General features: G+C 34.5%; 1 protein-coding gene across 9 annotated transcripts in view; it reads right to left on the reverse strand.

Annotated features, from left to right (window-relative positions):
* Positions 1 to 3127: 3127 nt before the first annotated feature.
* LOC117315533 (neogenin-like) overlaps positions 3128 to 20866 on the reverse strand; it is a 269288-nt gene continuing 251549 nt past the window's right edge. For 4 of the 9 annotated variants that reach the window (XM_033869766.1, XM_033869765.1, XM_033869762.1 and 1 more), the window contains 9 exons: positions 20535 to 20706; positions 19950 to 20173; positions 19443 to 19607; positions 19121 to 19276; positions 17906 to 17932; positions 15713 to 15796; positions 12712 to 13023; positions 11368 to 11519; positions 3128 to 8928 (listed from right to left, as the gene is read on the reverse strand). In XM_033869766.1, the coding sequence (XP_033725657.1) occupies positions 8830 to 8928; positions 11368 to 11519; positions 12712 to 13023; positions 15713 to 15796; positions 17906 to 17932; positions 19121 to 19276; positions 19443 to 19607; positions 19950 to 20173; positions 20535 to 20706 (1391 nt within the window). In that variant the 3' untranslated portion in view covers positions 3128 to 8829. The remainder of the gene's footprint in view (positions 8929 to 11367; positions 11520 to 12711; positions 13024 to 15712; positions 15797 to 17905; positions 17933 to 19120; positions 19277 to 19442; positions 19608 to 19949; positions 20174 to 20534; positions 20707 to 20866) is intronic. The other 5 variants (XM_033869763.1, XM_033869767.1, XM_033869768.1 and 2 more) reach the window with 5 other exon arrangements.

Here is a 20866-nt window from a genome sequence, read left to right on the forward strand (position 1 = left end):
ACATCGGTTCGACATAAAGAATTGCTGACGTCATTTACATGTTGAATAGTAATTTGTTTGAAGAAAGTCCTATTGAATCGTATAGCAACGTTCTTAACTAGCTGTCTTTCGTACTCCGTGCTACAATTGCTGTCTGCATTCTTCTTAAGTGGATATCGTACTACAACAATAAAGCATGTCTTGTCCGAAAGAATATGTTTGCCGGGAAAAGTCGCTGCATATTTTGGATACAATTTTGTCGATTGAAATATACAATTGCTTAAAAATGACAAAAATTCAGTAATCACGCGATTAAATAATATTAATCTGATATGGGAATCGTTCTTATACAAATCGCCGTTAACTTCAAATAGAAGGTCCAAGATTTTCCCGTCGCCTGCTTTTATAACATTTTGACATTTGCCCCCATACGGCTCCATGTTGATTGGGCAATACAGTCGCTGGCACAAAACCTAAGGAGTAATTGGGAAACAATCAGCTTACTTTACTGGTAAGAACAATTAGAATAACTCCGTGTGTTAATATACATATACATAACCAGGACAATGTTTTGGGATATATCACAATTCAATTTTATTTAATTCATTTTGAATGAAATGTCAATGGATTTTTACGACTTTGTTCCTTAAATGATTTTCTTGAGAATTTAAAATTTATTCAACATAAACTTCAATCAATATAATTCCGAGTCAGTGTTAGGTTAATGTTGAAATATATTCATTTTCTGTGTTTTACCTTTCATATTGTTGAAGAAGATACCATTAACTGTATATTGCATAATTAAATGAAGATTCGACCCTGAAAACCTGCCGAAACGTCACTGAATAACCAATCAAATATTTCAACATGCAGATTATTATGTGATACATATCATCATATTTTTATATCAACAATAGATTTACGTTACCTTGTCAGAAAGATAAATGCCTGTCTCGCCACATTTTTCGGAATCAGAGTCCCTCTTTAAGAGAAGCGACGTATCCATCACACTTGTTAATGAACGTTCTCGCCATTGGCCATAGGTTAGGCCTACCATCATTTCCAGGAAGCAATTCACTTGTTGTGATATTGAATACGATGAGTAGTTCAGACTAGTGACATCACGGAAACAATCTATATTTCTGTATATGCCCTTCTTGTATTGTATGGGTTTCAGGACTCGATTTCTACACATCGTCCTGTTATAAATTGACAATGTGTTCCTTACGTTATATTTAAAATGGCGGTAACACTTTCTTGTTTTTGCAGATTCTGGAGGTAAAAAGCGGTGTCTACAATCTGTATCATTCATTCCAACTGTAATCGATGCATACAATGAAATCGTCTTCTGGTACCCGTTGTACAAAAACGACTTTGTTCCACAATACATTTCAATCAGCCACGGAACCCAGGTTTTTATCTTGTTGCATTTTGCACAGTTTCTGTTTTTGAAGGAGATATTGGTATAAATGTCAGTTACTGGCACCATGTCCCTAACATCAATGATAGACAAATTGTTTTCACATATTACGTTTTACGTCTATTTCAACATTCATGGATTCGGGACAAGATGACACCATGAAAACACCTTTGTTCTGGTTTGTACGTACAATATTTCTGTGGGTGACCATTTCGCAAGACGTTTTATCAAGAAATCCGAGCTGTTCACTTTCTTGTTCTGATATCATTTGTCTGGTATTACCGGCATCAAAACAACAATCGTCGTAATATTCGCAAAGCGAGTCACACAGGCAAAACATATTTTCCTGTTCGTTTAAACAGGAATGAAACTGATTATGGCATCTCTCAAGATGATCAAAACTGTCACTTAAGGTAACGAAGTGTAATAAGTATACAAAAAAGAGATATCCTACCGACTTCATGTTGATAATGTCCACTTATATATAACAAGTTTAAGATATCTAGATACCCGTAAGTGGGCTTCAATGCTCCAGTCTCATTTGAAAAGGTGTAATACCTTCCGTTGTCGATAAATGTCTGCTAATCTCCTCAGGGAATGGATATTTATACTGTTGTAATGTAACATTTCATAAGCTTGACGTCATTTTGATGTATCAATTAGAGATTACATAATATTTCACGAGATGGTTCGACATACATAAAACATATCATCTGCGCACGATCAAATACCTTATTAATTATCAATCAACACAACAAGAAATCGTAATTTCGGTAAGAAGCGGAGAAAATTACCAATTATTTTATATCATTATCATTTTTTTTTTCGAAGAGTTTTGCATCAACCCATAGAAAAAACCCAATCATACGTGTTGCTGCCAGCATTATCTTCATCGCATAACATTTTTACTACTGTCGCCGTGCAGTTTACATGTCGGAGAGACCTGTATTCGAGGTAATATTAAAGGAAGGGAGGAACTCAACCACATAGCCATTTTTGCAGTTAGCCTCTTTTTACGTCATATGTATGTTTTAATAGCGCGGGAAAGAGCAATCCCAGATAACATGTTTAGGTTAACCAACGTCGTTTTAGGGTTGTAAGGCTAGCATTGGCCGAGGTGCGTTGAAATAATGATGATGGAACGTTGATAAGTAACAGTTTTCATGTATGTATTCGTCAGATATTGGTGAAAGGTTGTCCACAACAGTTGGTTGGAATGTAACGATTCGACGATTATAAAACAATGCTGCTTTTCAACGAGTTTACATGGTTATTTGATATGCTGACGTAAAGTTATCATTATAACATATGAAATTTGGTTTGGTTTAGTTTGTTTAATGTCCTATTAACAGCCAGGGTCATTTAAGGACGTGCCAGGTTTTGGAGGTGGGAGAGTACCCGGAGAGAAACCTTCGCCCTACGGTCAGTACCAGGCAACCCTACATGATTTTCTTCTCTTTCTTTTGTAGCATTACAGTTCAATTTGTCTTAAGGTACTTTGTGCCGTCTCAATTCTATAAGGTATATAGCCATAGTTTTTTTTTCCGATAGCTTCCTTGAATTGCGTCAAGAACACGCTCAACCTTCCGGACCTGCTAGTCGTTCTGTCTTCTGTTTGCCACACAATCTATATTTGGTCATAGTTTGTTCTTCAACTCGAGTAAGAAGTATAGTTCGTTACAATGTAGACATTGTTTGTTTTTTTACATATTCAACATAACAAACATGTACAAAAAATGTAATTTTATTCGTCCATTTTTCTACAAAATTGTTTTCTCATTTTCACAAAACATATTACAGACGTATGGTGATTTACAGATCATTGTATACATATTTGGCTAGTATCATACTATCGGTCAGCTGGTCTATACAGGGTCACAGACAACACTGGCATTACAACAATATAATTTATACCTGATTGTGTTAGATAATACCGTACTATATTATAACGTATTGTTTTAGAGTCTAATTTTGTCAGATTAATTTAAACCATATATTATTACATCCCTTTACATTCCATACATTAATACAAGAATATTAACAGGATTCATCAATTAATCCGTCTCCTTACTTGATGACAAGCGGATGACAACACTATAAGAGCTTGATAATATTTTGTCAGATTGTAGATAACGTACATTGTCCTGTCCTTCACTTCTTAGAAAAGTTCCTGACTTAAATAATAAATTCTGAACTGAATAGAAGTATTATTATTATCATTAGTATCAATTTCATCTGTAATGATTTGATTTGGACCATTATAAGATCTAGCCGTGCTGTATTTCAGCATTTGGTATAAACATAGAAACTAACACAAAACCTTTCTCAATAATATTCCCTTGCCTTATATTATTTTATGGTTACTTTAAAATACGCCACCTTTTATTTGAGAACGGAAATCAAGTTGTATATATCCAGGTTCGCCATTTATGTGTTAATATATTTATTAATATTGACAAAAATTTCAAAACAACTTCTCTCTAGAAATATAAGTGACGGGTAGTATTGGTCACGAGAACAGTCAGGATAAAGTGACCTCAGATAAAGTTCTATATTCGTTTTGATGTCTCATTCAGTATTTAAAACATTAACCAATCACATTTTAGGTTTTATACTTTAGACGGTTGCTTCGATAAGAATTCAAAATAATTGACCAATCATAAAGTTTGTAATAAAATATTTGTAATTCATAAATATTCAATACAGTATAATATGTGTAATTATTGAACCGGAAATATGTGTTTGTTACTCGTCACGTGACCGTAGGCTAACTTGACAATATCTACTGTGACCCTGTATAATAAAGACTCGAAACAAAGGAAAATTTGCTTGAAATGCATGTAAATAACCACAAAGTTAGTCTTATCTGATATATGTTGTATGGTACTGTAGATAACTAGGAAATTTAACATCATTTTTGAAGATAATTTGATATTGTTTAAATAGCAATTTTATACCTACTGCAACAAAATCAAAATAGTGAGAATTTAGAGTTGATAATTTTCTGGACTCTTGAAGAAATCAGCAAATGTTTCCTCAAATGAACATTTTTAAATCACGCATTATTTCCTATGAAACGACTATTCAATTTTAACTAAATTGTATATCAATAATTCTTATAGAGAACTTTTGGATCGAAAAGAAAACATGAATGAGGTTGTGTATTCTGTAATTTCATATCCCTAGTATCCCAAGCGAAGTATACATTTCAGATAAGCCTACCTTTGTCAATGAATATGGCAGACATTTTATAACATAATTAAGCCGCAAATACAAACAATTATAAAACGTCAGGTACACTTTTTACCTGAACATGCATAATCGAGGAAGCATCATCATGGCAACTGTTGAGTGTTAACCATAGTAACATGTATCACGGCAACGGTTGAGTTGTTACCATAGCAACATGTATCACGGTAATAGTTGAGTGAATACTCAACAATATATACCAGTACACGATAATTTGATATGACCCAATAACAGAACGTGTCATGCGGAATCAGTTCCATGTCATTAAGCAAAATGTTTCATCAATAGAATTTTAAACTGGCCCATTATACCCCCATATAAACATGTTATATTTGTACTGGTACATAAACAGATTTTCTTTCCCTCCTTACATTATTATCTCACCGAGGAATCATTATTAATGTCTGAATGCGATAATGAATTTCTGTGAATTGCAAGGCTCTGACTTTACTGTTTTGTTCAGGCAAACAGGGACATATAAAAGTGACGACATAACAATATTTTGTATCGACACATCAGTTAAAAGAATGATGTTTTGCGATCAAAATGTTGAATACACACTTCTTAGAAAATTTGGAAAATAGTTTAGGCTAAATATAAGAACAAACGTAACTAAAATCAAACTAAACTGAATCTCATGACGTTGCATGGTATTTTTAGAGCTAGCAAACTTATGATAGCGTTAATAACCCTGGGTTCATAAATGTCCCTGTCTCCCTCAGCTAAAGTCCATAATTGTATACTACAGAATGCTTTAAGATGAAATAATGCACCTTGGTTTCTCACAAGTTCATTTCAATCTTATTTACAAATAAATATCCACCTCCACATCACCAGTCTCGGGTTGGTATAAATTTATATACATATATGTTTTACAATATTGACACAAACTATGCTAATGATATTTATTTTGTTATACATAATTTTGAAACCATCAAAAATTAAAACGTAAATACAAGCTTCCAACCTAAGTCTTTATCAATGTGACATCACAATAAAACAACCAACATTTGCTTAGATTCTTGTACATTTTCAACTCTACTCAACGACCCTCCTATTTCCATCTGAATTCTTTATTTTCTAACCTTTGTGCCTTGAAAGTTGAATGTTGATTATTATCTAAAGAGAGGACCACATTTCATTCACCAAATTTAAATTCTTACCTTACATATTTTTTAAGAATTTGACGCTACAGCTTTATGGAATTTTAACTTCAAATAAATAAAATCCTTTTTCAATTTTTGTTTTTTGTTTTCCCATGTATTTGTTTTCTCATTATTCACCAATTTATACAGAATATGATTCAGAAAACCGGTGTGTACTGGAATTGAAAGTGTACAATTAAAATCATGTTCAGTAACCTATGATGGGCAATTCATATCCTGGTCACGGCACCATTATTTGGGACCTAACAATTATATCTGTTTTTTACATTCAAATAGATTACTGACGTTGATTTTAAGTGGGAACTAATGAATAGTTCATGTATACACTAGTACACACATTGGTTGTTTAAGATTGTTCCTGTTAAACAATTCGCCACAGAGCAGATTCATTTTCGGGTAACATAATTCAATGTTTTATATTGAGAATATTTTCATTTTGTTCTGAATAAGACCTATATGTTGCACTTTTTCAGTCTCTAAAATAAAGGTTTTAGTTCCGTGTTTTTTTTTAAAGATGGCAACAATATAATGAATGAAATTTTATTGCAAAATCTTGAAAAATGATTTAAACAATATTTTCGCGAAAAAAAAATCTGCTTTGTGGTGAGTTAAATAAGCACCAAGCATTACACTTAATTTTAAAATGTCACATTAAAACATGGTAAAATTTTCACAGTAAAATTATACATTATAAAAATAATCCATCTGATACAAGTTCACCTATTCTATAATTGACAGATATCCTTCACACAACACCTCAACAACTCTCGCAACAATGTCAAAACTCCATAATCTCTCACACCCTTTTGTACGTTTAAACACATTTCAACATTATAGATATGCCATCATATATGTATGAAATGATATTAATGTATTTTTCCATCTTATGAAAGTGACTTTTCCCCAATAAATTCAACAGCATTACAAGTAATATATCAAACGATCTGTATTATATTCTTAGCGAAACAAGGTGCAAAACAATTTGAAGTGGTGACATCAGAAAATGATATCAATCAGAAGCATATTGAAAGTCCTACATCATTATGTCAAACAAAACAGGAAAATCCTCATAAAGGACAGGAAGACAAATCAATATTGTAAAAAAACTGTAGAGGTAAGTATTGTAACTTCGTCAACAAAAACATTCTAATTCTTATCCTCCCCCAGAAAAATCATTAATTTATCAATCAACTAAATACATATTCTCCCAAAAAAATCATTTATTTATCAACCACTTTGTGTAAATACAGGTATGGCATATTCCTTAGATCCAAACACTTCAAAAGAAAGACGTCCTACATATCTTAAATATATTAAAAAAATCTTTCGATATCTTACACCAAAATAGATTTGTAAGATATCTAAAACCAAAAAAAAAAATAATAAAAAAAAAATTCTTCGAGATATCTTTGATATTTTAAACCAATAGAAAGAAACTTTTGAGAGTTTTTAAAACAAAAATTACTGTAATTTAACACAAGATACCAGACAGAAGAAAATCTTTGTGAATATTTGTGACTCTATTGGAAGATTTCAATTTCACATCATCAAAAATGAGCTACGAAAGAGAAAATTCTTCCATAAACAAAAATTTACAATAATGCAAACAAGTTTTTTGACATCTTGGAAGGGTAAGAAGCAACAACAATGACCGTATACTACAACAAAACTAAATTGACGAAATGCTAGGTAACATAATGTGTTCATTTTGGCTCAAGTTCTCCAAATGAAGTGGGGAACTTCTTGATTTTATTTCTATCACAACACTTTTGACAAAAAAGGTAAAACATGAACTTATTAAAATATCTACAATATGTTTTATGATTACATATCAAGGTGAATAAAAACAGACAACCTATCAAGACAATTTCATTTTCCATAATTTTAATTGATTCATTATTCGAGGTATAAACATGACAGCAAAGCAAGTCATAAATATATTAAAATCAGCAATGTTGTATAAAATGAATAGGAATAAAACATTTTAAAAGAAAATTGGTGTTAAAAACATTTAAATTTAACAATCGTAAGATAAACAACAGACAAAATTGTCTAAAAATTATTTCAGTCATTTCTTTTGAAATTTTATTTAGAAATTCCATATCAATATAAATAGCTTGATGGGGTAAAAAAGTACAAATTAACAGTGTTTCAACATTTTTTTTTTATTTTTGAGATTAAATAGCATCATGATTAAATCGTCATTGGGATGGTCTATCATAGTGAGAGTTCCCTGGATCGGAGGGGTCAGTGGGTTTCAAGCTTACAGGTGTAACTATTCATTTTATGCTTAAAATACAGGCAAGTCACAACATATCTCTCTCTCACTGCCAGACAATTCCCTCAATACATACATATACACACTCGATATTCTAACACCCATGCAAATATTTCTGAGGAAGTGGTAACAGCATGGTGTGACACCACAATCATGTAGACAGGAAGTGACATCATCATCACCTACACAGGAAGTGACATCGTCATCACTTACACAGGAAGTGACATCATTGCTTACACAGGAAGTGACATCATCATCACTTACACAGGAAGTGACATCATTGCTTACACAGAAAGTGGCACCATCATTTAACAATGCAAACAAAGTCATTGAGTTACTGATTTGCAACCAAATGCTTTCATCTCACTTGAAATCGTGGATATGTTCAATGAAAGGGCATGAACATTGGAACTTTCTGTACATGTTAGAATGATGGTCCTTATCATTTCAATGTTAATGACTCGTTGGGTACTCAGCAGATCAGGGCTCCGTCCATGTGGCTGTATACACATAACGAAATGTGCGGTGAAAATAGCTACACTATATATGAAAAAATGACTTGTTGAGTTACACTCTTTACACATGAAATGTCTCCTTAATGATGTACAGTTATGTAAATAAGTTATCTGCCCTTGTCTAGATAAATTATCCACACCTCTGATAAATGAGTGCACATTTGTGATGAGAAGTCTTGACATATGAGTTGTCTGCCCTTTGATGACCTGGAATATTGAAGGCTAGCACTCGAAGTCCTGCTGTGTGATGGCGTTTAAGTCTTTCATCAGACAGTCGAGATTGGCCATCTCCGCTGTCAACTCTTCTGTACTAACCGACTTCTGAAACAAAGAAACATTTTATTGTCACCATCCCAACACAAAGATTTTAAGTTTGAATTTACACTATAAACAGAAAAAAACTTTGGTGTTAAGCCAATCAAATAAGAGAAATACCCCAAAAGGCTCAGATAATGCTTCAAGATTTCAACATAAACAGCATCTTCGCTAGCCAAGGCTTCTGATTATGTTACACTACACGAACCCTTGGCGGATATAGTCGTGTTCAAACCGTCGCGCCCTGGAATCCCAGGGCATCCAATCAAATCGCGTTGTACGTTCAGGCTTGGTTTCGCAGTAAACAAAAATTGCGGCACCCAGTACAGAGCTACAATGTCGACTATGTCATGGCATTTTACCTATATACAGAGACGAACTATCTTTAGGGAAACATTCGCAGTGTTTGATCAATCTATTTAAGTCATTGATCACATATCTCATCAAAATGAACCAAGCCTCCATGTGTGTTTGTAAACATCTCAGATGAAGTAAATCGGTAACGCTCGTTTTGATTGATCGAAAATTTCATGCGTAAAGAGTGGTAATTTTGAATCTCCGCTAGAGGGCCAGAACTGACGCCTATATCCGCCAAGGGTTCGTGTAGTGTAACGTAATCAGAAGCCTTGGCTAGCGAAGATGCATAAACAGGTGCAGAGATGAAAATGGGAAATCTTAATAAGGCTGAAAATTTACCTAATTTCTGGAAACTATAAGTAACCCTGCAGTATTCCTCTCGTCAAGAGAAAACTTTTCATTGCAGTATACCTCTCGTCAAGAAAAAAACTTTTCATTGCAGAATACCTCTCGTCAAGAGAAAACTTTTCATTGCAGTATACCTCTTGTCAGGAAAAAACTTTTCATTGCAGTATATCTCTCGTCAAGAGAAAACTTTTCATTGCAGTATATCTCTCGTCAAGAGAAAACTTTTCATTGCAGTATATCTCTCGTCCAGAGAAAACTTTTCATTGCAGTATATCTCTCGTCAAGAGAAAACTTTTCATTGCAGTATACCTCTTGTCAGGAGAAAACTTTTCATTGCAGTATATCTCTTGACAAGAGAAAACTTTTCATTGCAGTATACCTCTCGCCAAGAGAAAACTTTTCATTGCAGTATACCTCTCGCCAAGAGAAAACTTTTCATTGCAGTATACCTCTCGTCAAGAGAAAACTTTTCATTGCAGTATACCTCTCGCCAAGAGAAAACTTTTCATTGCAGTATACCTCTCGCCAAGAGAAAACTTTTCATTGCAGTATACCTCTCGTCAAGAGAAAACTTTTCATTGCAGTATACCTCTCGTCAAGAGAAAACTTTTCATTGCAGTATATTTCTCGTCAAGAGAAAACTTTTCATTGCAGTATATTTCTCGTCAAGAGAAAAGAGAAAAGATTAAAATCAATTGATCAAGTTTGACCTTTGACAGTTCAACTTTGACACTGACCATCAAAATCTCATCAGATGTAGAGTCATCACATCTTTATTAAATTTCTAAGGTATCTAGCTCCTCCACGTTTTACTCTGCAATTCAATATGATTGAAAATATGGTGCCTTTGTATTAATACTTATTACAATAGTCCTAGAACGACCATAGCTGTTGATGTGACAATAAACAATAAACAAGAGGCCCATGGGCCTTAACTGTAACCTGAGTGTTGATAATATGGGAGGTGGGAGATCAAACATCTGTGTTTAAAGTTCAGTATGGTTCTGTGTTACGCAGCCGACGGATTCCACAAGGAATACAAGAGGCGGGTCGTGAAGTTGAGTAGTCAAAGGGTAAAAAAAAGCTTTAATCAAATAGTGACCAGTTTCGACACTTAGGCGTGTCGTCATCAGAACAAATTAAAATACAAACATTCTGGTATAAGGTATAAAATTCGGTGCCTTGCCTAGCAACAATATAACAACAAGTTGTTATGAGTGATGTAATGCATTTTATACCTTCTACCCGAATCTTACGCCTAAGTGTCGAAACTAGTCAACTACTTGATTAAAGCTGATCCACCCAGCACGACGTTGATATGGTCATCTTTACCCTCTGAGTGTTGAAATTTAATTTAACACTATTTAGCCCCGTCCATCAGCCCAGAGGGTCAGTCAGGGCCTACATGTGTATACCATCAAATTGTTATCCTATGCTGATAATGCTGACTAAGTTAGAATGATTTCCAACAGAAATCAAACAAATGACAGTCAAAATGTGATTTCCCAATATAAACTATATAAACGTTTACCCTCCCTCTGTGGTAAATGTGAGACTCCGAAAAGTCGAAAATGTAAATTATTTACAGAGGGACGACGTAGGATGGACGACGACGAACAAAAGGCAATTAGAATAGGCTACTTGACTTATAAACAGAAATGTGTTCACATTCCGAAACAACCTAAGCTGTTGAGGTGACAATAAACATTACCAAACAGTAGTGTCCATTAGAGAGCCTACCTGAAGATCGGGGTCCTCTTGAGTTCCTTTCAGCACCACATCCGGTGCCTTTGGGGTGCTAATGATAGGCATCGTTGTACGGGGTTTAATGGGGACACTGGATATAGGTGGCGTTGGTTTCTTGTACGGACTTGATGTCTGCTGAGGCTTCACTGTAAACAGCGGTCATATTGATGGTAATACAGGAAGACTCAATCATCAAGGGAAGTAATTCAAGTATCAGTATTTTCTCATCAAGGGAAGTTATTCAAGTATCAGTATTTTCTCATCAAGGGAAGTAATTCAAGTATCAGAATTTTGTTATAAAGGGAAGTACCTTGAATAGCAAGTTTTTCATTGTAATGTCTGAAGGTATGATTTTCAATAACAAATATTGGGTTTTAAAATTTTACAACATAATCTAAATAATTGAAGAGATGATTTAAAGTGGATGATGAAGAAAAACTTACGAGAACTTACAATGAATCCAACTCATATCAGATTGACTTTTAACTCCAAATTTCCAAAGGAAATCTCAAAAATAGCCAAAACATTTTTACTTGAAGAAAAAAAAATTAGAAAAAAAAGAAAGAAAGAAAGATAAGAAAAGAAAAAGAAAAAGCAGCATTTTAGAAATGTCAATTGTAAATTGCAAATTGCATTGTAAGTTCTCCTCAGTATCATGAGGTCTATGTTCACAATATCAAAACTACTAAAATCAACAAAAACATGAAGGGTGATGAAAATACTAGGAAACATGTAAGGAGATAGATCTAATAATTTGAAATGTGATTATAATATAATAGCTAGCATGCATACATATTAGGGAAATAAGCTCTGGGTAATTTGTAAAGCCATAACACTACACGTGGGAACTACCACATATTAGTTACGGGATTAATCAGGGGATTCAAACTAACGATTCTGTTCAGATTGTTGTCATTCCTTGTGAGTCAACAATCAAGTTATCTTTCTTGCCTGAACCAGAGTTATAACTTCCTTTGCCTTTCTAAGATATGTATGTTATTTCACTGTAGTGTGTTTCAATTGAATAAATTACCTCCCTTCCTGGTACCATTACCAAATTATCTCCCTTGCCTTCTGGTGAAATGCTTCAATTCCCTGACATTGTTCTCCATTACCAATTTTACCTTGAGGAGTGATCTCCCTTTAATGTTGTTCAATACTAATTCTATATATCATCTTCTATAATGTTTTCCTCCCTGACTATATCACTCTGCCCTAATTTGGTGGATTATCTCCCTTATATAGCTGTCTTTCTTGACAATGCTGTTTCCCTTTCTAGACAACCTGTTCCCCCTGCCCATGCATTTGACACAGACCCTGGACAGGACATGTACATACCTATTTGGTGTTTTGGGGTGAGGGCAACACTGGACAGGGGATTACTGCCAGGGGGCGGGGGACTGGGCACGGAAAAGCTCCGCAGCGGGTGTCGGTGAAGGGATCGGGGTAAACTTTTATGTTCCTCGCACTCGCCAGGCAGCTGTTGGTCAGGCGAGATTATGGCAGTCGGCTGACCCTTGTGGGGGGTATGGGATAACACCCCAGGGGGGAGGGGATGAGACCCCGACCCTCCATTGGGGTTGATCCCATGCCCAGCCAGATGGGGTAGACTATGGCTCTGCTTGGGGCAGATATCGGGCGACATAAGGCCTGTAAGGAAATTAGTACACAGCACATTAGCTAGATTGGCCACAAATGTCTGGTTATATCCAACACATCAACCTTTTGTCCTATTATCTCCACTTTGTATTTTTATTCTTTGTGTTCTATGTTTATTTTTCAAATCTTAATCAGACCTAATTGTTTTCATGGTTTTTAATCTGAATTAGTTGCCCCTTTATAATAACAAAATTTGAAAATGAGAACTTTTTGTTTTACTTTGATTTTAAAATGTTTTTCTCCGTTTCCATTGTAAAATCAAGCTTAAAATGTCAATGAAATATGTTTTATAAAGTTTTCTTATTGCGTTACCAATCACAAGTTTTGAAAATTTTGTGGATTCATTAGAACAAAAAGAAAATAAGCTTTTCATGAAAAGTTAGCACGATTCGTGACAATAAAATGCATGCCCAATGCAGTGTCAGATCATAAACCTATTTCTGCACATCCATGCAACACCATGGCGACCTGTATACAGAAGGGAGGTAGCTATCACAAAGGGAGGTAACTACGTTGTATCATCAAAGGGAGGTAACTTCATTAAACATTTGAAGTGCACTCTCATAAAAAAAACAAAATCTTTGTATTTGAATTAAGATTGAAAGTCATCTAGTGTCTTGTACATTTCCCCAAGACACACCCCCTGTACCTATAACTATCCACTAGACAGCTTTTTTATCCTTGTACTCAAACCAATAAAACAGTTGTCTCCCCTTATTTCCCTCTGGCCAATGGATAAACAGACATGACAGCACAAAACCAAAAAAATCTAAAAAAAAAATCATTTCATACAGCTTATTTTGTTTTTATTGTTTGTTATACTCTAATATAGCTATTAAATATATGATTTATGAAAAGCTGCAGATAAAATTAAAAATTATTTTAAGAAGCAAAATCAGACAATATATTAATTCAAATTATGCATGATGAAGGAATTAAGCCTTGTCAATTTCATTCCGAACAGCAAACAAGCATCACAACATAGGTGCTTCACTATCAATGTGGTGATGTTCACAGTGAAACCCTAACTTCTGTAGTAAACAGAGTGTATAATGTCAGTGACCATCGCAACCACACAATCTATCCTGAAGGTCAGGGACAACGTATAGCCAAGGTCACATCAACAGTATAATGATAGTCATAGAAGCAGTGGGGGTGTTACCCAGACTGGGATTTCAAAGTACCCAGATAAATTTGATAATCTGAAAAAAATTGCCAAGGTACACTGAATAATATCTTCTAGGTCAGACAGGAAAAGTTAAAGAAGGTCTGAGGCAAATAGTCAGGTCAGGGACACAAACTTTCTTGAAGGTGAATGACCAATTATCTTGAATATCTGGTAAATTTTGTCTTTAGCGTCAGACAAAAATTGCATATCAGGAATGAAGTATTGGTAAGGTGAGGAACACCTATTGTCTGAAAGGTCAAGGTGATTGAACAGCAGTAAGGGGAGTCATAAACTCCTACATGATACTGTCCGAGGACTACTCAGAGTCTTCAAGGTCATGATGGTGAACATTCTGTCATATAAACATTTAAATTTTTTTCCATCTTAATCCTGCTTACTGAAGTGTACACATGCATATGCTCAGGCAGGCAACTCAAAAATGAAATTCTTGTTAGATCCTAAGGTGAAATATCAGAAAAAATAGCAACCCTTATCTTCTAATTAGGAGGCAATGGAGGGACATAATTCAATCAAGTAGCGTTTGTTTATTCAGTATATTAAAAATAAGTGCACTTTGATAAATTGTCTAATGGCACGTTGAGATTATATTATAAACATGATATCAATACGATATATCCATATAAGAGTGGAGTTAACATATTTACAGATTTTTGCGATAACCTTGTTTTAGTGCTTTTCATTTTGAAATCTTCCCACTTTTAAGGATTTGTAAATTACACATTCTTAAAATATTTTCTTCAGCAATTATTTTGGTTGTGCTAACTCATCATTGAGCTAATTTGCTTAAACTTGGTTAGAATTTAAGTGCAATAAGGATGGTTACAGTAATTTAAATTAAATATGACTTGTGAAATATCTCGACCAAACCGCACTATAAATTAAACATGACTTGTGAAATATCTCGACCAAACCGCACTATAAATTATAGTGAGTGAGTGCTGAAATATCTAACTGCTGAATCTGTTTTGAAAACTTGGCCAGCTAATGAATTTATTGGCTACATGTTTCTGGGTGTATTAAATACTGACCAGTTATGGACCACTAGTGTGGTCAGTTTGGCGTTATACTGACCTGAAAGAATCAAATATTAACCTAAGACTTCACTTTCCGTCAATATTTTAGATTCTGCCAGGTTGGTAAAACATCATAATGACCATACCAAAGGTCCTTCATTTTTATATTAGATATCATCGTGTTTGTTAAAGGTAGAAATTGCATTATATTTATTTTGACATCAGGAAATTTACACGGAGGCATTAATTGGGATATGTCACAATAATTATGACATCATAAACACAATATTGACTTAGTGTTTCTGATAATAGAAACATCACGTCAAAATCATAAAATATTAACCTCCATGTGACCATGTTTTAGCCGATGGGTATTGAGGAAAATCACAGTATATCTAATATATTATTTTATTCTATCAAAAAAGGCCACTAGGTAGTGAAAGCGATAAACTATAAATTGCGGGAAGGGAATACATGCCATATCCAACTCGAGCGTTGTAGGACTCGTCTAAGAGCGGATCGTTGACGCTCGACTCGTCGTCATCCAGGGCCGACACATGATCTGTCAGAGCAAGATATAACAGAAAACACGATGCAGTGCATGCTGGGAAAAAGGGAGTAAAAACTCAAAATCACATCAGAGATATAACATAGGATGTTTGCTTGCTTCATGTATCAAAAGTTTTCAAATTTGTCCACCAGTGTTTCTAATAGTCTGGATTGTTTTATCTTCAAAATATCATCAGTGTAAATTTTTCTGATGTGTCTCAGAAATTGAAAACCTGGTGAAAATTGAAAACTTTCATATATTGGGTGATTTTGACTGGCTTTAAATATTGTACTCAACAGCTATACACAAAATCAGATTATCATACCAGGCCTGCTTCATCAACATCCCTCAACTTAATGAAATTCCTAAACTTTAACATAGGAAAGCATTAAAGAATTCAATGAACTTAACTAAGATGATTTCCTAAAATTCAACAATGCTTCCCTACAGGAATACTGATAAAGCCAGAGCCAGGATTTACATGATCAATCCATGTTTATATACAGTTTAACTTGTTATCTCTGAGGTCATGAACAAGATTTACTGATCATTCAAGTTAATCAAGTATATTTTATATAAACTTTTACCGTCAGGCCAAATTCTACTGCACAGTTTTAAAATTATCAAAGTTTGAGATAAAGTTTGACTACATTCATTTATTTTTTTGAATTCTAGTTCACTTTTTATGTATAAAAAAAATCTTCCTTTGATTTAAATTGAAATCACAAACAAAAATCTGAAACCAGTCAAGATAATGGAAGCTTTGTAAGCATACACTAAACAAAACATAATATAGACATTTGAGTAAAAATTATATTAACACGAAGAATACACATGCAATGGTACAGCGATGAATATTTTTACAACATATATAATACAGAAAAGAGAAGAATAACACACTTATGATTTCAACCCAGAGGTTCATCGAAGTTAAAATAAAAAGTACAATGTTAATTCTAATGAGTTTCAGTAACACTGGCAATGTCTGCCATTTATATTTTATGCCTTTTCACCATTAAACAAACAGAAAGAGTTAGGTTTTATTATAAGACACTAGTATAGAAACACTTCTGACCCCAAAGACATGAAAATGGCTATGCTAATATCTATAGGTCCAAAAATACACTGTATTCCAATTAATTTTTTGACAACCCAAATTTTGCAATGGGAGGTAAAAATATTAAAAAATTTTTTTAAGGATTCAATAAACAATACTGCAGTAAATCTAAATTCCGCTGAACAAGATTTGTTGTAAAAACTTTATGATGATGGTATGAATGACATATGACGAGGTATGAATGACAGATGTGACGAGGTATGTATGACAGATGTGACGAGGTATGAATGACATATGTGACGAGGTATGAATGACAGATGTGACGAGGTATGAATGACAGATGTGACGAGGTATGTATGACAGATGTGACGAGGTATTAATGATGTGACGAGGTATGTATGACAGATGTGACGAGGTATGTATGACAGATGTGACGAGGTATGTATGACAGATGTGACGAGGTATGAATGACAGATGTGACGAGGTATGAATGACAGATGTGACGAGGTATGAATGACAGATGTGACGAGGTATGAATGACAGATGTGACAAGATATGAATGACAGATGTGACGAGGTATGAATGATGAGATGTGACGAGGTATGAATGACAGATGTGACGAGGTATGTATGACAGATGTGACGAGGTATGTATGACAGATGTGACGAGGTATGTATGACAGATATGACGAGGTATGAATGACAGATGTGACGAGGTATGAATGACAGGAGTGACGAGGTATGAATGACAGATGTGACGAGGTATAAATGATAGATGTGACGAGGTATGAATGATAGATGTGACGAGGTATGAATGACAGATGTGACGAGGTATGAATGACAGATGTGACGAGGTATGAATGACAGATGTGACAAGGTATAAATGACAGATGTGACAAGGTATGAATGACAGATGTGATGAAGTATTAATGATGAGATGTGACGAAGTATGAATGACAGGAGTGACGAGGTATGAATGACAGATGTGACAAGGTATGAATGACAGATGTGACGAAGTATGAATGATGAGATGTGACGAGGAAAGAGAAAATATTTCTGACTTACAGTTATGATCCATTGGCATCCCATGCACTGTAAATAAACGATGACAAGTACAGGTGAGTTAAACAGGTAAATACAGGATCAGTGATACAAGTACAGGTGAGTTATCAAGATATGCACAGCCATGCAGGTATTATATCAGTGCTCATCGATTTTGGATTTTCTGTATATATATAATTTCTGTATTTATATAGATACATATACAGTTGAGTATTTTATCAGCAGAAAAACAAGTAATTTCGAATTTTCATAACATATACAGGTGCATTATTGAGGTTTGCACAGCAATGCAGTGATCAATATAAGTGCAGGTGATTTTGAATTCTATGTTTATATATACAGGTGAAAATAATTTGATCCAGGATTTTGTCAAGGGGAGGGGTTCAACTTTGACACTTTTGTTTAAGGCACTGACAATTTATAATTACTTAAAAATATAATGTATTTGTAGTTAACGGCTAATTGTTTAAATAATGGGTTAATTTTAAACCTTCTGAGTCCCTCAGGAACTGACACTGGTGACACATTCTAAATTCTAAATTCTAAATTTATTCAATTATCTTGCACATACAATTCAGAGAATGGCTATACCAAGCTTTTGAAGATTCGGCCAATTATCAATTCTATTAGTCCATCTTAGCATGCACTAGATGTAGATTTCAAGGTCAATGACTTGTAAAATATAGCGTTATATCCAGGTCATATTCTCACAGAAATTGATTTCAAGGTCAATGTATTGTAAATATTGTTATATAAAGGTCATATTCTCACCGAAATTGATTTCAAGGTCAATGTATTGTAAATATTGCTATATAAAGGTCATATTCTCATAGAAATTGTCAGATTTCAAGGTCAATGACTTGTAAAATATAGCGTTATATCAAGGTCATATTCTCACAGAAATTGATTTCAAGGTCAATGTATTGTAAATATTGTTATATAAAGGTCATATTCTCACAGGAATTGTCAAATTTCGAGGTCAAAGTCTGGTAAATAGTGTTATATTAGTTCATATTCTCGCAGAGATTGTCAGATTTATAAACAATATTCTTAAAAGAGAACATCTTGTTGATTTTGTAAAGCATTGAAACAAAAACAAATATTGAAAACATTCTTTTTGCCATCATCACAATACCTAGACTTCATTATGAAAGATTTACAAAAAACCTATATGGGTTGTGATATAGTAAAGTCAATGGACCACTTAGGAATACTTACTATTATGAGAATGGTCTGTGTTAACACGTGGTGACGTTGTATATGGCATGTTGTACTGAGTCCTCGGGAAGCCTGGCCGCGAGTGTGGCATCATACCATGTGGCGAGTCCATCTGGCCCATCTGGCTGCTCTGTAGAGCTGTCACCATGGCGATGGCTAAAACGCAAGGAAGACAGTGTACTAAATCACCTAAGTCACCTTTATTTTGTTTTATCTTAATCAAATTCTGTCTATACTGGCCATCATCACTTTCTCTTACACATAACATATATAGTTTTAGGTTACATTTGACGGATACTGCGATCCCACCCAGAATACTCACGTTCTCGGTGTGAGGGCTGCTGTGTATCGACGCCGATCATCATCGGTGGTTTTGTAGCTTTGGGCCGGATCAGCCCTGGGGGTGGGTGCTGCATGGGCTGTTGTCTCATAGGTGTGTACCTATCCTCATGGTTACCGTGGGGATGGTAGGTAATTTCAGGGTATTCTGGGATATATCCAAAGACATAGAAGTATTAAATAATATACTTTTTACTTTTGTATTTGATGCAAATTTACTAAATGGTAATGTGGCATACAACCTTATGTCTCCAAACTTATCACAAATATGAAATGGTAGCATACACCTTTAAGTACCCCCAGATTGTATCACAAATGTGATGAGGTAGCTTACACCCTTAAGCCCACCTAGATTTATCAAAAACTTGATAAGGATGCAAACACCCTCATGTCCAACAGATTTATTTCATACATGAAAACGTAGCATATACCAGTTCAAAATTATAAATACTGACAAGGAGTACATGGTAGCAATGGTACGAAAACCAACCTTTGTCAATATCTGGATGATATGGCGGTAAATCATCAATAGATTTATTTCCATCCACGGAATTCCTTCGAAGTGTGCTCATCGTCAACATAGATTCGCTCCTTTCCGGTTTATCGACATTTTTTAGCTCAAACTGTTGCTGATGATCGATCCAGAGATCAGGCTTCTTTAGGTCACGCTGGGCCATCTTGCCTTTACTGGGAGACTGTTGCTGGGCGGCTTGACTGGAGAAAAACATTTACAGACACTGAGCGATAATCATCTTTCAATACAAGGCACAAATATTTGTGGCCCCTTTTTAGAAAATTGGAATTGAAAACATACCTCATTTACATTTTCTCATTCTATTTTTCATATTCCATTTTTTTTTTTTTTTTGAAAACTATTTATTTTATCTTAATTTTCACTGTTACTAATGAAAATCTAGGATTAAGAAAATTATCAGAAAGGTTTTCTACATTATCAACCCATAACACAGAAACAAATCTTAATAAACTTCCTTTAAAAACTACAATGAATGAAAAATATATAGAATGTGACGCATAATGTTATTATTGAAACCCATCATCTAAGAAATGTTCATACGGGCGTTTGTTGCGTTCTCCGTTGTCCCTTTTCTGACACAATACAATAGCCACGACAATGATGACGATACAGAAGGATGCGCCCACGACACATGTTACGATGATGATGACGACATTCGTGGACAGGCCGCCAGCGTCGTTCTGCTTGTTATCATCCTCTTGTGGCTGTTCATCTGACAAAGGAGGAATATATTTTCAGCAAATATTTTTAAATTAGAGAAAAAACTAAAAGGATAAAAATTCAGCTGACAATTAAACAGTCTGAAATAAGGAAATGGAGCAATTATTTCATGAAAAACAGATTTATGTATTAAAATTGGCATCAGAAAAATA

The sequence above is a fragment of the Pecten maximus genome, chromosome 17 (assembly GCF_902652985.1).
Source record: "Pecten maximus chromosome 17, xPecMax1.1, whole genome shotgun sequence".
In the NCBI taxonomy this organism is placed as follows: Eukaryota; Metazoa; Mollusca; class Bivalvia; order Pectinida; family Pectinidae; genus Pecten; species Pecten maximus.